The sequence below is a fragment of the Gobio gobio genome, assembly GCF_949357685.1.
Source record: "Gobio gobio genome assembly, chromosome: 2".
NCBI classification, from domain to species: Eukaryota; Metazoa; Chordata; class Actinopteri; order Cypriniformes; family Gobionidae; genus Gobio; species Gobio gobio.
The window spans coordinates 9,852,499-9,876,609 of record NC_137098.1 but is presented as its reverse complement, the minus strand read 5'-3'; the positions used below and the strand labels follow the sequence as shown (position 1 = coordinate 9,876,609).

The following is a 24,111-nucleotide window of genomic DNA, read 5'->3' as shown; positions in this document are numbered from 1 at the left end:
TATCTTCGTATGAATCTGCGTTTGGAGTAAACATCATTTTGATGATGTGATCAGAATGTCGCAATAAAACAAAATCACCTACACAAGGCAGCATTTCTGTTTTTTTCTTCTACCTTTCTTTGCCCAGCAATGAGAAAAGCAGGTTCCTAATGTCCTTTCCACACCTTCCTAATGGAGTGTTTCTCTGGTGCCGATTGTGTGCTTTAAGGATGTTCTTGGCCATGGGTAGTGAGGAAATAATTGATTGTGTTGAAGTGGAGTTGGCCGAGGCCACGCAAGTCATTGTGAGCAGGATTGTAGACAATCAGTGTTAACTAACTGTTCTCCTGAGACATTATTGAGGAAAGGGTCAATACGAGCGTGGAAGGAAGGATCAGGTGTCGGAATCATCTCCTCTCAATAGAACTTGTGAACTCTTCTGCCTTCCTTCTTGTAAAACTTTCTTGTGAATTTTCTGCCTTCACAAGACATCTCATGAAAGACGCGTTCTTCAATTACACGCGCTCTGGGAGAATAGATGTTTTTCCCTGTCTTGAGTTCATTCTCTTTCGTCTCTGTACCGTTAGATGTGTTTATAGTATGTCTCTTTAGTGTTATTCTAATCAACTCTATCTCTGATGTTTCTCCTAAAACTCCTTTGAGGAAATAAAAAAAAGAGATGAATGTTTTTGATATACAGTAGGAAATAGAACTGCAAAATGAATGTGGGTAGCAGCTCAGGTAATTTGGTCTTGGATGAATTTGATGAGAAAATTAGTTCATAAATTGAAATGTATGACTTTACTATTTGGTGTGTGCAATTTACAATTTATTTGCATATACTAATAATGTATATATATAAAGAGTCTCCACAATAAATAAAAAAAGAGAAACAATTAAACGGATAGTTGTAGAAAATGTACTCTTTGAATTCTTGTGTATCGTTTTTCATTAAATAATGACTTTAATGGCCAGATTTACTAAACAGGGCAAATTAGCGTGAGAGCGCAATTGCAAAATAGTGCGGATGGGAGTGGAAAGTTCAGCACGTGATCTACTGACGAAACGCAAATGAAAGAACACAGACGCAGCCGGATTATTTCCATAATGACCAACACAATCTACCAAGAGCAGCGCAAACTAGCGTCTGGTTAAAGACCAGTGTCTTTGGTTTAAGCTTTTTTGGGTGGTAAATAATGGTGCAGTTACCAGTAAATTGACTAGCGTAAACCTTTGTAAATCACCTTGCATGATTAATTTAAACGTCCCATGATGTGGATTTTTTAATTATTTTATAATGTTTCCTGAGGTGTACTTATAATGTCATAATTTAGAAATAAAAGGCATTTTTCTATCCTGATTTTAGCCCTCTATGCTCTGTTTGAAGGGGCGTGTCTGCTGTGAGACTTCGGTGTAAACGCCCACTGTTGTGATTGGCTGACATCTTTGCATTTGAAATGCGTATTACATGTGGAACCCCTCTCGAATACTTTTACTATTTTTTTACTATTACAGCTGTCGAGATGAACGAATCGTGAAAGTATTGATTATAGCATTATTTTTAGATCTTTTCCCATTACATGAAAAGCTGCAGTGATGAGCATTGAGTAGACAGACAGTCTGTTTATCGCGTGAATGCAGTGCGCCATTTCTCTCACAAAATGCTTTCACCACAACTAACGGCAAACATGACATCGATATGAATACAGTAAGAGCTTTGTTGTGCAGCATAACAGCGTCATTCATTATAACGGGATTTTGGGCAAGTGTGCAGATATACTCGCGACGTGTGATTGACAGCTTCAGCCTTTATAAAGAGAGTGTTCTTTGATCGCTCTCTGTAGTTTAATCACAATTTAAATAACAAATGTGAAAGTTTGTAAAGTTGATCATTTAGTCATTGGCTTGATTCACTGATGCATAAACAGTATTAAACGATTTAGAATGAAAGTCGGTGTGAACTTGAATAATTAGCTACACATCAGAAATCACTGATCACAGATCAGGCATTAATGAACACTGGTACTCACTGTTTGTGGCGGTGCTGTCAAATCCATATCGTAAAAGTCTGTTTGTAAAGCCTGTGCTGACATTGCGACTGAATTAAATGTAAAAAAAGTCAATTTTCTCCAAATTTTCTGGGTGGGCAAAGCAGAGAAAGCGGAGCTAACCTTTCCCCGTATGACGACATATAGGGAAGATTCCAGATTGGCCCATCTGAGCTTTAATTTCCTCAAAGGCAGAGCAGGACACCCAGGGCTTGGTTTACACCTATCTCCATTTCTAGCCACTGGGGGACCATAGACAGGCTAGAGGAACTCATATTAATTTTAAAAAACCTCATAAAGTGACATTTTCATGTCATGGGACCTTTAAATTCTCTACTCCCATAAATGTTGTGTCTGAATGGGAAACTCCTAAAAATGCAATAATATATGCAATGATAACTGTATGATAATTGTGTGTCCTTAGTAAATCCTGACAGTCGTTTTTTAATGCCAAAAGATGGTTTGCGCTGGCACAAACTGTTAGTAAATCTGGCCCTAAAAACGTTATGTGACGTAACCATCAAGTTAAAAGTACTAACATCTTGAATACATGTATACATTACTTAAAAAAAGGTTTTAAAACACTTTATTTTGATGGTCCATTTTGAACATTCTGTTGACTATATAAGTAACTTTGCAACTACATGTCAACTAACTGTCATTAGATAATTAGTAGACTGTTTGCTTAATATCTGCTAACTCTTTAGTGATGGTGATAAGTAACTTTGTAACTACATGTCAACTTTTTCTTTTTTCTTTTCTTTCTTTTTTAACCCTACCAGTCTACTAATGCTGTACTAATACTCTAATGAAAGTTAGTAGACATGTAGGTGCAATGTTACTAATAGTCAACAGAATATGTGTTAAAGGGACCATCAAAATAAAGTGAAAGCAAAATATAATTTCAAGGTAAGAAGTATATTTTACAAAGGTCATTAATTATTTTATTTTTTAAGGGAGTTGCACCACATAACTTTTTACAATGTGAACTACCCTTACCTTCTCTTAAATCTGTCAAACTATCTAACCTTTTTATGACCTGTCCTGTTTAATGATTGTCTCAGTTTTCTCCATTTCATTACTGTCTAGCAGAAACAATTGAGCTAATAAAGAGATATCACTGGTCATTTTTCTGTCATTGTCTTATCAGATGCATTGTCTTCCTCTTTAGGCTTCCACTGATCTCACAGTCCTCAGAGGAACACAGCTGTTGAAGACTGAGGTACAGCCACAATGGGTTCACACAGTTTTTAACACTTATTGCTCTTAATAATCTGTCCTTAGACTTTTTATTGGCTGAGCACAAATTATTCTAATCATTTATTAATCAACATTATAGATGACAGACACCTAAAATCCTCCTCAATGTCCAATCGCAAGTGGTCACCTGTTGAGATTTTGATATTTGTCTATTCTGACGCCTGACCAAATCACCTGAGATGGGTGTTAATGGAATTGGAATATAAAAGGCATTCTCAATTAAATTCTGAATGGCCACGACCCTGGAGGACCCTTGATTTTACACGGATGTGAAGAAAGTGAGGTATAGGGTTCAGTCTTTTCAATGGGTTATGCTGTTTTTGGTGTTGATCGTTTATCCGATCTTCCCAAATCATTTCCAGTCAGGGGAAAAAAAAACCTGTCATGGAAATTACATTTTAACCTACAGGAATAGTTCACCCAAAAATAAAACGTTTTCCTCAGCCTCAAGTCGTATTGTAAGACTTTCTTTCTTCAGTGGAACACCAAATGTCTTTTTTTTGTCCATACAACCAAAATCAATGAGGACCCCACTGACATTCAACCAATCTTTAAAATACCTTCCTTTGTGTCATGCCGAAGAAAGAACATCATGCAGTTTTGGAGCAACATGAGGGTGTGTAAACGATGACAGGATTTCAATTTTTGGGCGAACTATGCCTGTACAACCAATTGAAAAGAATCTACTTCTATCCATTACAGCCTTATTTTCATTCATCTCAAATTAAATAAGGTGTCTACCCTCAAGCACATCCATAAAGCAATGCTAAAGTCTGCAATCTGGTTGGTAACCCGTGACGCAAACTCAGGGTTATATCTTCCCAAGAACCCTGATGTATGCAAACATGGTACTCTTTCCCCAGCGGTCTTGCAGACACATCTGACTGTGTAATGTATTGACAGTTGTAGTATGGTCTACATTAAGTGCATACATTGTACATGCACTTCTGTCTAGGGAGGGGGGTTGTTTAGGAGGAAGATCAATAGAAGGTTAAATGACCAGGCCCTCTTCGGCACCACAGGCCCAGCGAGAGCTAGAGGGAGTAGCCCTTCCAAACTCTCCCCCTCCTTCTCTTTTTCCCTACAGCTTCTGCAGCCATCACACATACTCAGCTTAGTTAGCCTGGGAAAAAGAGCCCCAAACCCGATCAATAACTTTGGTCTTGTCTGCCTAATTGCTCATTGGTTGACATTGGCACCCGGCTATATGTAAGTGCATGTTCCTGGAGTGATTCACTCTTCTCTTCCCTCTCTCCCCACCTCCCTCTCAAAAACACCTCACGCCCTCCGTTCCTTCCTCACCGCCACGTTTGGGATGGGAAACCCGAACCGCAGTTGTCACGTCGGGACGCGAGCATCCAAAGACTCCGGCAAGACCTGCTCCTCTCTCATCAGGCCCGTGACGCCCAGAGCGTTCAGGTAAATGAGCTCCGCTAATGACCATTAGGCAGATAAGAGTCGCTCTCTCGTGTGCCTGTTATGCAGATCCGCGACAGGAAATTACCTTTTTTTTCCTCTACTACTTCTTCTTTCTGCTCCCACACCCCCCTGCGTCGAAGATTACCGTCCCTTCAAGTCTTAAGTGCGGAGTGTTTGCATAGCGCTCTGATTATTCTTACAGCATCCTGCATGAATAAACAAATGCATGACGGCGCATATCACGCCACCGCCAATGCGTATGGCTACATATTCTTTGTGTATGGAAATATCATTAGGGTTTGTTTCAGCGGGACGGGGTGATAACGTCTGAATTATGTGTTGATTACGGCAGAGTTATTTGCATTTCACTTAACGTCGTCGAGAGCTAAAGCGACATTGCCCCTTTCTGTGGATTCAAATGCGATATTGATCAGTCAGTCTCGGGAGCTCAAAACAAAACAATGATGTTGGTCCTGAGTGTCACATGCATTTTAACCTTTGTTTTTACATATAAACAAACAATTACGGTCACTATTCGAATGTATGATCTATTTTCCAACCCTCCATTTGCCACAAGAAGCGTTTTGCTATTCCTTTCAGCTTTTTTCCAGTTGTAGTGTGCTAATGTCATGATTTAAATGAAGTATTGATCAGTTTAGGAGGGGAGAATGGAGAGAGAGCGCAATTGTAAGGCAAAGAAAGAGCAGGGTTATCGGCTTGCATCACACACCGAAAAGCAGAGCTAAAGGATGAGCTGAGTTTTTAGGATTAAAAGGAAACGATTCTCAACCTTCCCTCATCGTTTTAGTCCACAATCTAGCAGGAATTCGAGCATTATGCCAACAGACGGATGGGAAGACGAGGCAAGGTTTGAAGTGCTTGTCATCAGACCACAATCAATGGATAAGGCGAGGGGCGACTGTTTGATTTAGGTGACTTAGGCGAATTTGTGGATTACTCTTGGGCCTCTAATGAGCGCGGCTGATTAATTGATTGTTGCGGCGAGACCCCGGGCCTCCATTTTGGATATGCGGCTGTCATCGTGCGACAATTTGAAATGCAGATGAGGATGCTTGATAATGTCGGACTGGACCGGAACCAGGGGTTTGCCAAATCTCCTCCTCCTCTCTTTTTGACTCCCATCTTCCCCTCCTCTCCGTTCTCTTTAGCAGGTGACCATATTGTGCTAATTACAATAATAATTATTTATTTTTGATGTGACGTGCTGGGCCTTGCTTTAATGATTTGAAAAATAGCACCATTAATGAATACTTTTTGCTGCAAAAAGTGGATGGTGGATTGACAAAAATGTAACTGTGTGTAATCGAAAGATTTATCTGCAGAAGTATTGCCTTTTCTCTTGCTCTTCCAGTCGAACAATGAGCTGCGATTTCGCATTTGGTTAAGAAGCATTGATTTTTGTTTCTGCATTCAGTGCAGGGCTGCCCTAGCCTGTCTAGAGTGTCAGGATGTATGTGAAGGGTAGAGCCGCTCATGGTGAATGTTGGGGCTGCGATGAGGGCCAGATGGACACCAGTTCCTCTTTGCCGGAGCTCTAGTCATGGCGGGTTCTGCGAAACGGGCAGGCGAGCGGAGAAGGAGACTCTTTGTAGTGGATTGATTTTCTCTTCCTCTGCGCCCTGCCCTCTATTGTGGTTGGATAGCTGGATGTCCAAGAGCAGAGGCTGTGGAATCTGCAGAGAGAGCTGCAAGAAATCCAGCAGGAGCTCCAGAGGGGACATGACCGCAACCAGCAGCTGCACAGGCAGCTACGAGACGCCAGGAAGCAAGATCAGGAGCTACAAGCTCAGGTAAAAGCTTCACCGCCAGGCCCAGGCTGCTCGGGCCCTCTCTCTCTCACTCTCTCTTTTTCGCTCTCTCAATCTCCATGCTTTTGTTCAGGGCTCTTTCTTCTATGTGAGATACTTTGATCTCAGACCACTGCATTTGCAGTAATTTATGTATTTTCTCTTCTTCTAAGAATGATTATTTCCCATAAGAAGAAGAATAGCTGCAATTATAAAAAATTGGCTTGTACTGTTACACACAAAGTTTACTAAGAGCAAATGTTCAGTCGGGGATGATTTCAAAAAGGCTTTGAGAGAAGAAAAAAAACACACAAAATGATCCCAATCCAAGCTACCTTATTTAACTGAAAGCTTCTGTTGTTTTTATGCATAACAATGTGGTACTTGCTGTAATGACAGTGGCTTGTGAGCTGCAGTTCTTACTTTGATGCGTGGACGAATGTTTTGACTTGCACAGGGTGGTGAAAGCTTGTGCAGTTTTTGGTGGTCTGTTGTTTTTAAGTAAACTCTTTGTTTGCCTCCTAAACTTGTTGTATTCCATGTTTGCTATTGACCGTGCAGTACATATCTTGAGCAGCCGGCAGCTTGACTGAAGTGAGAGTTTTCTTTGAGACAGGTGTTTTCCCCTCCTCTGTTGAGGTGAGGAGGGTCCCAGAATTTTTTTCTTGCCAGATGCCAGGGAACATGATCCCAGAGAAGACATTTACTCTGGAAGGAAAATGCAGATAGATATTTAAAACATGTCACAAAACCCTACTAAATTTGCTCTTTCAAAGCTCAGGAGACTAAGTTATGTTTCTTTTTTGTATCATCCTTGTCTAATGTGTTTCTCAAATTCCTCAGGAGAAATACAAACTAGACAGTTGTATTTATATGTGTGTGATCTTGTGGGAATTTGATGAGAATGATGAGAGTTCAGATTGAAGTCTGATTTTTGCAAATCTGAGCACAGTGTGAGACATTTTGGAGATCTCTTCTGAAACTCCGGAAAAGGACACATAGCTAAGAAGGACAAAAATTAGAGAAGCATGAAACTCTCGGCTTATTCTCATTGCTGTCTGATTTAGATATTGAACATTGTGTGTTTTCTTTCTTTCAGGCTGTAAAGTGTTATACATGCATAATTGAAATGCATCTAAAACAGTTTGTTGTATTGTGTTGCTACATGTTGCTACAAGCTAGTGTTTGCTGCAGTGAGGCTCTCAGCCCTCCCCTTCTGGATCGGACTGCTGACCAATCAGAGCCCAGGCCGGTGCTGTCCGTCACCAGTGGCTGTGTCACCTGTCGCTAGGCGTCATGGCAGACTTGTTAGGGGAGCTCTACACTGATTGCTCAGAGAACAACCTCACAGTGCCTTTGTTTACTAACACTCTCACAGATAAGTTCACGGCCTTTTTACGCTCCAGTCGCAGTTTGTTTGTTATCGTGTGAGGCACCTTTATTATCTCTGTGTTCACAGCTTCATATGCTTTTAAATCAGATTCATTGCTTTTGTGAGATTTCATGGGCAATATTGTCAGTTCCGAAGACTTGAGCAAGAATAGAAGTTTTTTTTTTATATATATTTAGAAGATTGAATTATTAAAGTTTCTTCATGATTCACTGATTGATACGATAGTGCTGTTGCACTTCATACTGGCACCTACTGGAGTGGATCACGTTTTAGGTTACCAACGACTTTTTAAAATAAATATCGTTTTCACTGGCATAACTGATTCATCAATTCTGCAAAAAATGGGCTGGGGAGAACTATCTGGATGTTTAGTTCTGTATCGGTTGATCCGATCACATTGCTGTTTACATCTGGTAGTATCATGCGTTTTCATTTACAACAAGGCCGTAACCATGTTTTGTACATTGGGGGGAGGAGACCAAACCAAATTGGTGGGATGATCTTTTTATTTAAAGGGGACCTAACCTATTATGACCCTTTTTTTACAAGAAGCAAAATAAGTCTAGGTGATCCCAGAATGTGTCTGTGAAGTTTCAGCTCAAAATACCCCACAGATCATTTATTATCAGGGCTTAAAAACGGAAAAAAATATCAATCGGTTCACTCCGAGCAGAATCGATATCATAGCGTTTCTGTTTTTGCGTTCCTCAATAAACATTACTGTTCCGAAAACGGTTTGATTAAAAAAAATACCGGTTAATAACGTTATTTTAATTTAGCCTATACTTTAAACAAATATGTATAAATGTACTTATTTTTCACTCAATAATAATATAACGCATGGTAATTAAACTTGAATATTTATTTCATAACATTTTTAAAACCACAACAGAAATACATGCATTAATTACAAAGCATAAACAGCGGGACAAATATTGACCTGTTTTAATGGAGCGGAAAGTAGCCCTCTTATGCCTAATTCTTTTCAGAAGAGTGATAACATTCTTTGTACATAACTTTTTTTCAACACAACTTGTTTTAAAAATCGCATAAATAAACTGGATAACCATTGCTCTTTTAATGCACCGTCAACTGCTAATTTCAAAGCAAACACTGCGCAACACGTCCTTGCATCACATAATCAAATTCAGTCAGCTAATAAAGCTTGATTATTTAATACAATATAACATACCATTTAATATGAAGCATCAACCGTCTATATAGAAAACATTGACCTGTCCTGTATTGGCAATCTGAAAGACTATTGAAAAAATGTTTGATAGATGCTAGTAGCCTATTTGGATAGGCTTAAACGGAATCAAACTAGCCTAAATCAGACTATTTGAGCTTAAAGTCCGTACTACTTATTTAAATGTTCGAAAAGAATGTCCTCCAATACCTGCGCTTTCATTGTAGACCTCAGCGGGGAAAGAAATGTACTTGAGGCATGAAAATGCGCGCTCATACTGACTTGCGTAACGGGTAGATTCATAGTTGACTGGTGCGCGGGCATTTCACTCACGCTTGATCCGTCAACGTCACATGCTGTACTACTCTATTCATTATTGGTCACTGCCAAACTAAAATATTAAAGAGAACGATAAAATAACGTTATTAACCGGTTAATGGTCATTTCAAATTAACATTTCTGTTCAGAACGATTCAAATTGATTTTGATTTAGTTTTCGTTCCTCTTAAAATTTCGTTCGTTTCCGGTTTTCGTTTTCGTTCCTTGAACCGGTTCGGAGCCCTGTTTATTATCCCATGTTGTAAATGCCCATTTCTGAGTGGAAGGAAAAACATGCTGTTTCCATGCATGTTTATTTAAAGGTGCTGTATGTGAGTTTTTGACTGTACTAAAGCATAAAAAATACCATAATATGTTTGCAGATATTTAGGAAACATGCTAAGTTCACATATTCGTTTCTCTGAAAAACAATGCTACAGCCAGTTATTCTACTTTGAAATGTTTGTTCCGTGTCAGAATGTCTGTTTTTGTTTTGGTCTGTGTGATAACTCACGTTGCCAGTTTACCCAATAGTATTTAATCACCGCAGGTTGCCAGTTGGCGGAAAACACAGCGTATTGCAGCCATGGAAGCCAGCGAACAAACTGGGTCAGAGATTGCAGATTCTACCCAACCTAAAAAGTCTTGGCATCCATCTAAAAATCTCTATGAGCGGAAGCACATTAAAATGCAGAAAAATCAACTCCCCTACTGGCATCCCAAGTGAACGTCGAGTCTGAGGAGGAGGGGGCGGGGCAAACAATATTTTTGAATTTGGACTGCAGTACCCATTTCAACCATTAGCTGTCATTCTTACATATAGCACCTTTAAATGCAAATGAGCTTTCCAGAAAGAGGGCGGAGCCTTTACAGCTCGTGCCTCGGATAAATCATCTCTACCACGGTCACACTCACGTCACATTGCAGTTCTTCATCAACATGAAAGTTTTTTTATCTGCATGCATTTTAAAGCCATATCAGTCTAAACTTCTGATATGGTTTTCTGAGTACACACATCCAAAGCACGCACACAGAAAGCTGCATGTCATACGGTGCGTCCCGTGAGTACTAAGTTCTCTTTCACGTCTTATTGCACTTAAACTGTCAAATACACACACAGTTATGTCAAAAACACACAAAGTTCACATAAACACAGTCGGTTATGTCTGTGAATGTTAACAGCAAGTAAAGAAATCGCATGTGTATGTTAGTTCTGAAAGCAGCGTAATATACTGTACCTTCAGCTAAATATACTGTTAATATGAATCAAGCAACAAAAGAAAACCAGAAAATCACTCACTGCTTTTGATTGAATAACTTTAGTAGCTTTAATAAGAATACATTTCTTACTTTTTTACTGCTGTTAAATTCTCTGGCGCAAAGATAAACATGGCGGACTGTGTACAGCTCACTGAGGGCGGGGTCTATGCTAATAGGGCGGAGTCTGTCAGCTGTTGTGGGCGGGGCCTGTGCAATGTGATGATACATTGCATAGAAACTGCAAACGGCTTGTTCTGAGTGGGTGGATTTTTATCATTATAGGGTGGTTGTGTACACACACTGCTGAAACACATTTATGTTCAAACACCATGTAAAAGTGAATTTTGCATAATAGGTCCTCATTAACTCTTTCGCCGCCAGCGTTTAAAAAAAAAAAAAGTTTCCAACCACCTCCAGGGTTTTTGGTAATTTTCATAAAAATGTAATGGTCCATAGAATATTTTGTATGAATATCTGAGCATGCAATATATCAAGAGAAACTGCCGACCCTCTACTTTTAAACAAAAAAAGACAACATCCAGATCAAATTCAGAGTGATGATCAAACACAGATGGAGTAGATTGAGTCCATCAACACCCCTAATGCTCGCACAGTCCTATAGCTCGTCCTGGGTCGACATTTCATTCAGTAACATTAGGCAGTTTTGATTTATATGATGTTTAATGTTGATGATCATGTTATTTTACATATGCATCTGCTTACATGCGATCGCTTGTTTTTTTTGCATCTTCTTCGTCTGTGTTTTGATCAGGAGATTCTGTCCTTATTCAGAAGATGCGTAATAGCGCCCCCTAGCGTATAACAGTGAAAACACGGAAACACAGAATATTCTGTGTTTGGCCGGGAAGCATTTTTTCACAAATTATGGAAAATTCCATGTTTGGCAGGGAAAGAGTTAAAATTATGAAATAATTAAAGGAATATAATTGAATAAAGAAAAAGAAAAGAACTGGATTTTTTTGTAAAGTAATCCATTCTAATTATTTGCAAATATTACATTTATTTTAAAATATGCACACTTCACTCATAATCGTTTTCGTAATATGGTGAAAATTGTTCTGTTTCATCACATTGAGTTATTAGTTACATGAATCACGTAAATGAAAGCCAATTTTTACGAATCAAAACTGAGAAATTTGACCCCAAAAAAAGCCAAGTAGTTTGCATTACTGGGTATTACTGTAGATGTTTGGTGTTAAGCTATTTACATCTTACCTTGCACTCACTCTTTCACCATTAAAACTGAAGTGTCGCACTGAAATTCATGTTCAGTATCTGTGAACATGAAATTATTATAGGTGGGCTTGTCCTGCTCTTTTCGGTGGTGGTTATGGCCCTGGTTTGCAATGACGTGGTCATGTGCGTTTTTGTCCACTTCAGAATGTGGTTGAAGTAAACTAATCTCAGAACATTAAGAACCTAATTGCAATTTCTATTTAGCATTGCACCTTTTTCAAGTGAGCTCACCTGAGCAGGATGTTAATATCAGCTCTAAATGAAGCCAGAGAATGTAGATCTCTAATCATGCAATCCACTCTATGTAGAATAAAACAGCTATTCTAGGCCACTTGCCTTGAAGTGCACATGATATGAAAAAAGTATGTATTGCTTTAGATTAAAAAAAAGAAAAGAAGAATGCTATATGAGAGCTTTATGAAGTGTGTCTGCTCTCTTGTAGCTCTCAGAGGTGAAAGGGAATCTGGTGAAGGTGCATGTGGAGAATGAAGCTCTTCTGGAAATTAAATGGCACCAGGCCACTGAAGTACCATTGTTGATGTCAAATATTCACTACAAATTGAGTATTTATCATAATGTCATATTTTATTGGAGCTTTGAAAAATGGTATTGATGTAAGCTCAACCAACAATTTTGTTGAATTTGGTCTGTCATCATAATTCATCATAAATTAGGAGCTATACTTGGATCGCTTGAGATGTTACTAAGAGGGCCGCATAATGGACTTGAAGACCGCCTTGCTTTTTAGGGACTTTAGCACCAAGTTGTTTCTTTAATTTAGTTTGTTACCATGAGAATGAATTAGAAAGTATGACCCTGTGCCACAATAGATACGTTGATATTAGGTGCATCTTACCTATCTCATACCTTTCATATAGTCCGAGATCTTTCTAGCTTGTTTGTGCAGCGGTGTGCTTGTGCTCTCTCTCCCTAATTAACCTGTATGGCCGTGGATCTGAGCTCTAGCAGATGTCTCTCTCTAGGGGGCTGGGTTTTATATTGGAGTTATACATAGCCATGGCTGAGGGGCTGCTGAGAAAAGGTCAGGCCTTAGTGAGCGAGTCTGATTATAGCTGGGAAATAAGTGCTCCACCGGGCTGATTGCAAGGAGGTCACCCCCACCAAGGGTCAGATTGAATGAGTGTGTCTGTGTGTGCCCTTGGAAGGAAGATTCTATTGCATTATGTTTCTCATATCTAGCGCCGCCCTGTAGGTGGACAGAGTCTCTGTGGAGCTTAGTTTGGTTCGGTCCAGTGTTGAAAAAGTGCAAAGCGGCCCAAGAAGTTAGAAAGAAATGCCATTAACTGGAGGATGAGCTGTCTGTTGTCCGAGCCTTGAGTTGGTGCCAGGAAGGGACACAGGCTGCCAAAAACAGGGAGAGATTAGATAATTCTCAATTTACAAAAACAATCACACTGATGGTGACTACTGAATTGTGCACTAGATAAACTAGTAATGGAAATGTACTAAAACAAGTACTTGTGTTGGTTAAGCATATAAGTAGTACCGGTCAAGATAACTCGTAGTACCCGGGGAGCTGTGTGTTATTCACTTTGGCGGTTGTAATCTTGGAATAACATACCACTGGAATGCGCGATTGACCAATCAGAATCAAGTATTCCACAGAGCAGTGTAATAAATTGTGATTAAATTACAGAGAGCGATCAAAGAACACTCTCTTTATAATGGCTGAAGCTGTCAATCACACGTCGCGAGTGTATCTGCACACTTGCCCAAACTGCCATTATAATGAATGACGCAGTTATGCTGCACAGCAAAGCTCTTACTGTATTCATATCGATGTCATGTTTGCCATTAGTTGTGGTGAAAGCATTTTGTGAGAAAAATAGCGCTCAAATGACGTGATCACTGCATTCACGTGATAAACAGAATGTCTGTCTACTCAATGCTCATCACTGCAGCTTTTCATGTGATGGGAAAAGATTTAAAAATAATGCTATATGATTCGTATGGCTCATGATTCGTTAATCTCGACAGCTGTAATAGATAAAAAACATAGTAAACGTATTCGAGAGGGGTTTCACATGTAATATGCATTTCAAATGCAAAGATGTCAGCCAATCACAGCAGTGGGCGTTTACACTGAAGTCTCACAGCAGACACGCCCCTTCAAACAGAGCATTCAAGCCAGAGGGCTAAAATCAGGATAGAAAAATCTCTTTTATTTCTAAATTATGACATTTTATGATGTAAAAATCATACGAACAATATAAGTACACCTCAGGAAACATTATAACATAATTAAAAAAAAATCCACATCATGGGACCTTTAAAGAAATTAAATAATTAAAGGAATAAAAATGAGTCCTTAAACATATCTATCGTAAAACAGTTGTCAAATATGAAATGTTTAGCTACTTATATCTCACCAAACATGCACTCTTTCACTGTAAAAACTAAAAGCGTCACGTTGGGGTTCACACTCATCTTCAGTGAAGCCTTGCCGCCTTTGACAATTTGGCCATTTCCAATTATTGGGTGGGACTTGTCCCCCTCAATGACTATGGCGGTTACAGCCCTGCCATACAGGTTTTTTATTGTGAACTAAAACTACAACCATAAAAAAAATGTTGTTTCTTGAAACAAAATAAACGTTAACTGAAAAAAAATTAAACATACAAAAAAGTTAAACTTATTTTATTTCAGCTAGTGGCCAAAGTAAGATTTCTCATTTTTGTTTCGTTTAACTTGAAGTACTTAAATAACTAAAACCAAATAAAGTAAAACTAATAAATACAATTAAAATAGACACACATACATATATATATATATACATACATACATACATACATACATACATTTTAAAGTGCCCCTTTTATGGTTTTTCGAATATTCCCTTTCATGCAGTGTGTAATATAGCTTTTTGTGAATGTAAACATTCTGCAAAGTTGTCAATTCAAAAATGCACAATAAATAAATTTATTGTCTCCCAAAAGAAAGACTCGACTCTGAACCGCATAAATGAGTCATTTTTTTATTCGAATCTCACTGCGTGATAGTTATACGTCACAAGAAACGATTTTTGCATAATGCCCGCCTATGTTGTACGTTGTCCACAGAAAATGGGCAAAGAGGCGGACCGTAGGTGGAGCTGAGGTGACACGATGACTAACAGAAAGCAGATAAATGGCTATCCACCTGTCACTCAAAGTGGCCACGCCTTTAATTATGCAGAACTTTATGGCTTTATATAATGTAAACGAATGAGTTATAAAAAAAAATCACCCACCTCACAGTTGTCATGAAGGGCAAAATTAGCCGTATAGACACAAACCACAATTTGTAACAGGCTGTAAATATGTTTTTATCTGCTGTAAATTTGGTCATTTTAACATGGGGCTCAATGAGATTCTGCTCCCTTCTGGAGCCTGTCCCTAGCGGCCAGTCGATGAATTGCAGTTTAAGTCACTTCCATATTGACTTCAAGAGAAACTGGGGGAGGTTGCCGCTTGGCCTGTACTCAGGTTATTTGGACCAGCTTGCTCCTCAAAATCACAACCTGTAAGTTATGAATAATTATTGATGCATATGTTTTCTACCAGGTGTTCAAAATACGTAGATTTGTGTTTTATATCGTGTACGCTTACGGCTAACCTGCTAACTCAAGTTATTACTGTCTTACTGAAATACTTCTGCTAAGCAGCTGTGGGCCTCTATTACCTAAAACTATGTCTATTAATGCAGATGGTCTGACATTCTTACTACTTTGAGTAGAGATAAATGATGGAACAAGATTTGTTTGCAATCTTTAATGTTACATCAGTCATTCACGTTAGTGCTGGGCTAATGTATGCACCGTTATTGATACAGTTCCTGTATGTGCCCGCAATAAATTCGAAATACACACTTTGATTAGTAGATGGACATACACTTGTAAATGCTGATGGTGAGGAATTACTGTTGCAATATCTCATATTGTACCTCAAACTGAGTAGTGTATCACTGAGAAACGTCCATCTCAAGTTGTCCTTGCGATGGAGGTTCGGGTTGAATAACTAGTTCTTCCATGTGAACTAGTTGTGCAGTGATGCTATCAGCTGTAGATACCATAGTACTGAATGATAAATATTCATACACCATAGGTTTTCCAGGGTACTTTAGTGAATACCATTTAATACCATGGAATATGTCCAAGAAACCACGGTAATACTGTAGTACTTGTCTGTATTTCATTTCAGTTTCTGTCATTCATTTACCATCTGCTGCTTGTTCATAGTCTCTGACCTCTCTGTAATGTCGCATGGTCTGGGAATCATTACTGCGTGTAATGCTATTCTGTTTATCCAGTTGACCTCTGCTCATTTTATTGTGCTGTCTTAAGCAATTCTACAGACTGTAGATTTTCACAATAGTTAGTTTTTACCCTGAACACACATTATACTGACAGATGTTTAAGATAGAGAAACTTGTTAAAGAAAAAAACTAGAAATATCATGGCTGAGCAGACGGGGGAGAGCTGTTATGCTTACTAGTGTACTGTCTTTAGTGTTCTTGCAGATGTTAGCAAACTGCATACTATTTAATTGTATTTTATCCATGATAGTGTAACCCCTCTGGTTCTACCTGCCCTGCTCCAAGCAGGATTCGAATCAGAGTTTGCGGCATGGGAGGCAAAACTGCAGTCTTTAGTGCATCCCTTGAGGCCAGGGGAGTGAGGTTTACCCACACAGCTCTAACTCGCTGGCTTCCGTTACACTCACCCCCTTAAATTTCACACCCATCCGGGTCATGGCACCAATGTTACCCCTACAGGTCTACACGCCCCATTCCAAATGGGATTTGAAACAGCGTTTCCGGCATTGGAAAGACCGCAGCCTCTAGCGCCAGTCGCTAGCTGCTTGTTGAAGCCAAGGGAGTGAGGTTTACTTGCACAGCTGCAGCTCTTACTGCAGGCCTCTGTGACTCTCATCTTCGGCCCTAATACTACCCCTCAGTTCATCTTGCGTATCTGGCATAGGAGGCAGGCGTTAGTGGGCTTCTTGAGGTCACGGGAGTGAGGTTTACATGCACAGATCTTAAGTCTCCGATATACTTTTTGTCCTTTGCTTTGTGGTAAAAAGAATTTTGAAATACGAGAGCCGTGGTATACTGTTAGAGAACATCCTGACGCTGCCCACGCTACTGAGAGCAGTGTGTATGAATATGTAGGGGTAAATTCAGGTTGAATGGGACACTTTTTTATCTGAATGGCAAAATGTGTCCCAATCAACCTGAATTCACCCTAAATATGTGGTGTGTGCTTTATTTTCGATAAAATAAACACACAACAAAAATGAGAGCAATGAGAAAACAGTAAGAAAAGCATCTGATTATAGCGATGAAAGTCACGTCAAGTTCCATCACGTTTATTGGGACAATCTAAAACGCGTGAAAAATGCTTAACGTGGCTTTATGTACTAAGACAGTGGCATTAACAGACCAAACTCAGTAAATACCATACTAATAAAGTATACTATGTACAGAAAAGCAGATGCGCCCAGAATATGCAAATGCATTTAATTACACGTGTTTTCCTCCCATATAGAAAACATTAAGCAACGTTAAACGTTTTCTTTATAACGGTTTTCTATGGGAGGAAAACGTGTAATTAAACGCATTGCATTCATATTCTGGGCTTATCTGATTTTTTTTTTGTGTGTGTACATAGTATACTTTATTATGTGGTGTTTACTGAGTTTGGTCTTTTAATATCACTGTCTCAGTACATTAAGCAAAGTTAAGCGTTTTTTTTTTTCACGTTAAGCGAATGGTAGTATGGAAAGTGCTTGAAAGTTAACTCTGGTTAGGGGTTTCTAACTCCTGAAACGAACACAAATTTTGCTTGATTTTGTTTGAAATGACAGACATCCCAACCTGAAAAAAGTCATTTCAGGGAGGTATCTCTCCAAAAAAAAAAAACATGAAAGGAGGAAAGGTATCCCGAATTTCACCACAGAACACGACTTTACTTGTATAGTATAATATAATAATTAATTAATATATAATTTCTATAGGCCTATGCAATTATTTGTAAAAAAATATGTAAAATTATGTAGATCACTTTTACTATTTACATAAGCTGCTTATACTATTTATGTAAACTGCTTTTATTTATATTTCATTGCAACTTTAAACAGGTCTAAGGAGTTTGTTGTTTTCATATAGCCTTGGCAACTAGCCGACCTGAAAAAATATGCACATGAAATGAAACTTGTTTAACTCAACCATAACATGTCAGTAACAAACTGTACAGCGTGCAAGATTGTCATTATGTTTATACTTTAGTTTTTTGGGGCACTCTCCCTCTGAAATGGCGCTCCAGTTTCTATATACACTGAACTGATTCATTCGGTTCGGGAGAAGAGATAAAAGCCCGCCCACACTGACATTTGATTGGTTGACTTACCGAAACAAGCCAATCAGGACGCTCTCCGTCTTCCATGCGCTTCATTGGGTGCACACCAGCACACACACGCAAGGTCTCTCGCTCTCTCTCCCTCTCTGCCGTGCGCGCGTGCACAGTTTGTGTCTCGCATGCGTGCTCTTGCTCGCTCGCTCTAGATTGCGGGAGAATTTAACTAATTTGCGGGCATCAGTGAGCCACTATAAATATGCGGGAGACTCCCGGAACTTCCGGGAGACTTGGGATGTCTGAAATGATGTCACACCAGTTCGTTCTTCCATTTCGCTTGAAGTACACTATATTGACAAAAGTTTTGGGACGCCTGCCTTTACATGCACATGAACTTTAATGACATCCCATTCTAAATCCGTAGGGTTTAATTTGGAGTTGGCTCACCATTTGCAGCAATAACAGCTTCAGCTCTTCTGGGAAGGCTTTCCACAAGGTTTAGGAGTGTGTTTATGGGAATTTTTGACCATTCTTCTAGAAGGGCATTTCTAGACTTGGATGCAGTTGATTGGCAATGGAAACCCGTTCCATGAAGCTCTCTACGCACTGTTCTTGAGCTAATCTGAAGGCCATACGAAGTTTGGAGGTCTGTAGCTACTGACTCTGCAATAGTTGGTGACTTTGGCGCACTGTGCGCCTCAGCATGCGCTGACCCCGCTATGAATTTACGTGGCTTACCACTTCATGGCTGAGTTGCTGTTGTTCCCAATTGCTTCCACTTTGTTATAATACCACCAACAGTTGACAGTGGAATATTTATTAGTGAGGAAATTTCACGAATGGACTTATTGCAGGTGGTAACCTATCACAGTACCACACTTGAATTCTCTGAGCTCCTGAGAGCGACCCATTCTTTCACAAATGTTTGTAGAAATGTCTGCATGCCTAGGTGCTTGATTTTATACACCTGTGGCCATGGAAGTGATTGGAACACCTGAATTCAATGATTTGGAGGGGTGTCCCAATACTTTTGGCAATATAGTGTATATCGGGGCCTTTACTACCCGACCTCCGTTACACTACTTTGACAATAAAGTCGAATTTTGTAGAAAAAATGTTTGGTACATTAATATTTACAGGGCAATAGATAAAACAATATAAATGTATTTTTATTGTTCTTTATGTTGTTCTTATTTACCTGTTAATTTTTCTCTCAGTTTTCAGATCTTCAGTTTTTTGTCTAGTTTTTTCTCAGACAGGCTGAATTTTGTATTAAATGGAACTGTGCATGGCAGAAAGTTTTTGATCTCTTTCTCAGAATATCAATGAGTTCATGTGTGCTATGTTCTTATTCTCTGTGACTATTATCTTTTGTTCATGATCTGGTGCTTTAATCAAATTTCCTCTATTTTTCAGCATTTCCTGCAAATAATCAGACCTAAAATGTATACACATGGACATTGTTGTTTCCTTAAAGGCACAACTCACCCCAAAATGAAAATGTGTTCATTATTTCTTGTGATGTCCCAAAACTTAAATGGCTTTATTTAATGTGTGGAACATAAAATGAAGATTGTTTTTTAACAATATTTTCCAAACTATGAAATCACACCATGAGATTAGATTGTCAAGCTTGGAAAAATGTCTAAAATGCACTTAAAAGTACCATAAGTGGTCTTTTACTCTATATTCCAAATGTTCTGAAGCCATAAAATAGCTTGATGTGAGGTACAGATCAAAATTCCTAGTCCATCATCATACTCAAATCTCTTTCTTCAAAAAATTAATATATATATATATTTTTTTTCTCAACAGAGTGAAAGATAATGTATTTTGATCTATTCCTCACACAAATCTATTATATGACTTTATTTTATAGCATATAAGTCACATGGACTACTTTATATGGCTTTTTATCATTTTTATTTGGAAAGAAAGAAATAGTTTAGAAATACATTAGGTGAGTAAATAAGATAATTTTGTTACACTTTACTTTAAGGTGTCAGTGTAATTATACATTTAAATACGTGAGTAATATTAATTAACTACATGTATTTACTATAGGGTTAGGATTATGGTTTACTGTTATTACCATAGCAAGTACATGTAACATGTAACAAGGACACTGTAAATAAAGTGTTGGCGAGAATTGTAATTTTTGGGTGATCTATCCCTTTTAGAAGGTATTATTTCTCCAATGCACAGCTGGACAGTTTTGCTTTTTGAAAGAACTTCACATCTGAGGTTAAAATAAGCCCCCAGCACAAGCCTCTCTTCTCACAGATCACACACTTCCACACTCTGAACGGCCATGATTTTCACATAGAAATAAGGCTGTGTTTGTGATTGAAACTGTGGCCGCATTATTACTCACCGGTGGCTCTGTGAGTGTGTACGTGTCTGTCTTGTGTGTTTTAATGACGCATACATCCTTTATCTGCAGCCTGCACTTAATCCCAGCACTGCTGGCTCAGGAACAGATTACTGACAGCAGATGTGATGAGAGCAGAGCAGGGGAACATGACACACACACACGCACGCACACACACACACCTCCACTTCTCATTATGACAGAACAGTGCAGCCATTTTCTCACTGCTTTGTTTGTTCTGAGCTACCATCTTTGCTCTGGTTATTGTCTCCTTCTCAAAACATTTCTGTGTTTGATGGTAAACATTTGTGATGTGAATTTCATGATCTTTGTGTATGTGTGTTCACAGGCTGAGCAGCTACAGCGGCTGGAGGAAGAAGTGTCCAGGCTGAAATCTCAGCGTAGTTCAGTCTGTCAGAAGGTAACTGTCTTTGCTACCCCACACTCACTTCTGCTCTCCGGCCTGTACCACACCTCCCGGTGTTACCATGTCAACATAACTGACACATCTCTCTTTTTTGGACCTTTCCCTCTTTAATATTGAAAGGCTATCATAAGACAGATGGGGTCCCTTAAGGCAAGTCGTATGGTTTTGGCAAGGCCCTCAATCAGCTATTTAGTATCTAGACAAGTTAGCAAAGCTTATATTTCAATAATAGTAATACAGTTTAATCAAATGTAAGCAAAAAAACTCCTTTATACAGATGCCAGATGTTCTTGCTTTAATAAAAGTAAGAAAATGCTTTTTGGATCATTTACAAGTCATGTTGGACAACATGATTTGAGTTTTCACAGAACTTGTGATGTTTATGTAGCTTGTGTGGTGCTGCTATTAAAAACCATAAAAACAACTTCTTCTTTTTTTACATGAAATAGAATTGATGTGAAATTAAATTAAATATTACATTTAATTAAATGATGTCATGAAAAATAAAGCAATAATAAATAACGGTAAATAAATAGGGCTAATAGGGTTTAATAGGATTAAAATTCTCCGAATTTTGGACTGCACTATTTTTCAAATCACCAATAATATTGCTTAAAACAGGTCCAGTGAATGCATAGAGTATGCAGGGTTTCCCAAACTGAGGTTCAGAACCCCTGGGTGTTTGTGTGGGAACTTCAGGTGGTTTCTAGTTTTGTAACAACTCAATGTGTACATAATTTAAATCACAAAAAAATCATCACAATTAAAATATATAAAAAAAAACATGATGATTAACTAACATCGGAGAACCATGAACATTGTAATGTGTTGTCAAATTATTGAAATATTAACTTAAAACCTCAGGATGTGGTTCAAGTTTGGGAATCCCTACACTAGAGCAAAAGATGGCTGAAGTGATTGGCTCTTTTAACTCTTTTTCCATTGAGTATTTTAGGGTTAGCTGGTTAGCCTTGCCCAACCTTCTGGTCCCAAGAAGCATATTAACCCATTTATTGCCATTCAGCTGTGTATTCTGAAAATAAATAAAAAATCATCCTCACATATATTGTATAAGTAAAAGTTTTATCAGTGCTCAGTTCTTTTTGGGGGCTCTTAAAAGTGTGAAATGGCCTTATATTATTTCTTGTCTGATGCCTTTCTCGTCACAGCTCAGAATAGTCGCTAGTGAAGTGTTTGGTACAGTGCTCATTCTTGTGATGCTAATAGCCATCAGCGAAGTCATGACACCCATTGCTGTGTCACAATTCGCAAACTATCCACCCTGAAAAGTATTCGAAAATTAGAATCAGTGTGTCCCAAATCATAGTATGTTGAAAAGAGTATCCTAAAGGTACGCAGGTGGTCCACTATTTCTGATGAAAATTTGAAGTGCAGATCCAAACACACTCTAACAGTTAATATTGCCTACAACCCATTGCGGTTTGGTTGAGAATTCGGTTCAACTACAAACATTGCAAATGTGCAAGACTGGCAGTTAAGTAGATAAAAATGAGGTTACACTTTATTTCGATGGTCCACTTTAGGCATTCTACTAACTTCGCAACTACATGTTAACTAACTCTCAGTAGAGTATTTATACTGTAGTGACTGTAGTATATTGACTTTAGTAGACTGTTAGGGTTAGTTGAGTAAGTTGACATGTCAGGGCTCCAGACTGTGACCAAATGGTCACATTTTGTAACCTAAACTTTGTTAAGTTAAGTGTGGTGTGGTGTGGTGTGACCACCACATTGCCCAAATGATAAGAGCTTCCTTTTATGTTGCATATGAGAAACATTAAACGGCAAACAAAACAAATGTGAAACAAACCGCACTACTCGTTTGAGCTGCACTGCCCAGATGGTTTATCAGCTCAGCACAATAATAGACAGCACAGCTTGCGGGCCGATCTCGAGCATGTGATCGTTACTACACAGTGCTGGCAAGAATTAACAGCATTGCAATGAGATCTAGTGGAAAGTATTTCAATTCAATTCTAAACAGAATTCTCTGTTTTAGATATCAGATCAAACAGCATTGACGTAGAAACCATGAGAAACATTGTGCCATGAATGAACAACGAAGGCTTTTTAATGCACAAATCACCAGCATTCATGCTAACTGTAACCATGGTATTGTAGCAGAAATAGTCAAATGTTTTTTTTTTTTGTTTTTTTTAATCATTCATCTCAGGGTTCGTACAACCTTTTAAGAGTGAAATTCAAGCCCTTTTCAAGGGCTTTTAAATGCTTCACACTTTTTCCAGGCTTTTAAATGCTCAAATCATCAACATTCATGCTAACTGTAACCATGGTATTGTGGCAGAAATAGTCAAATGTTGTTGTTGTTTTTTTTAAATCATTCATCTCAGGGTTCGTACAACCTTTTAAGAGTGAAATTCAAGCACTTTTCAAGGGCTTTTAAATGCTTCACACTTTTTCCAGGCTTTTAAATGCTCAAATCATCAACATTCATGCTAACTGTAACCATGGTATTGTGGCAGAAATAGTCAAATGTTGTTGTTGTTTTTTTTTTTTAATCATTCATCTCAGGGTTCGTACAACCTTTTAAGAGTGAAATTCAAGCAAATGCTTCCCACTTTTTCCAGCACTTCAAAGCTCTAAATATTTTCCAATTTTAATGTTATTTTAATGTGATGATTTGTAAAATTAAAAGTTTAAAGATGTAGGAAAGCTAAAACTTTGTGACAAACAAACATAATTTTTTTAAAAGACACAAATCACCACTATAACCAGTAGATGGCAGCACTTATTGACGTACTAGCTGTTTCCACTCCCTAATATATGAAAAAAGTAGGACGTAACAAAGTCTCATAAAAACATTTCTTCAAATTGTGACTGAATTACACAGAAAGCAAGTAAAGAGAACTCCTTTTATAATCACTCAAGCTGTCGGTCGGTTCAGTGTGATAATATAGATTAGAAGAACAATGGTACATTTAAGAATATTCAATTTTTTCCCTATAAACTTTTTTATATATATATTTTCATGTTACTGTTGGTAATAAAA

The 24,111-nt window shown here is 38.4% G+C and overlaps 1 protein-coding gene across 1 annotated transcript in view; it reads left to right on the top strand.

Moving 5' to 3' along the window:
* Window positions 1–209: 209 nt before the first annotated feature.
* Window positions 210–24,111, top strand: part of pmfbp1 (polyamine modulated factor 1 binding protein 1) — a gene marked incomplete at its 5' end in the record, with an annotated part of 175,765 nt that continues 151,863 nt past the window's right edge. The window contains 4 exons of the mRNA XM_079838772.1: window positions 210–284; window positions 3,199–3,249; window positions 6,371–6,517; window positions 21,004–21,075. Coding sequence (XP_079694898.1) covers window positions 210–284; window positions 3,199–3,249; window positions 6,371–6,517; window positions 21,004–21,075 — 345 coding nt within the window. The remainder of the gene's footprint in view (window positions 285–3,198; window positions 3,250–6,370; window positions 6,518–21,003; window positions 21,076–24,111) is intronic.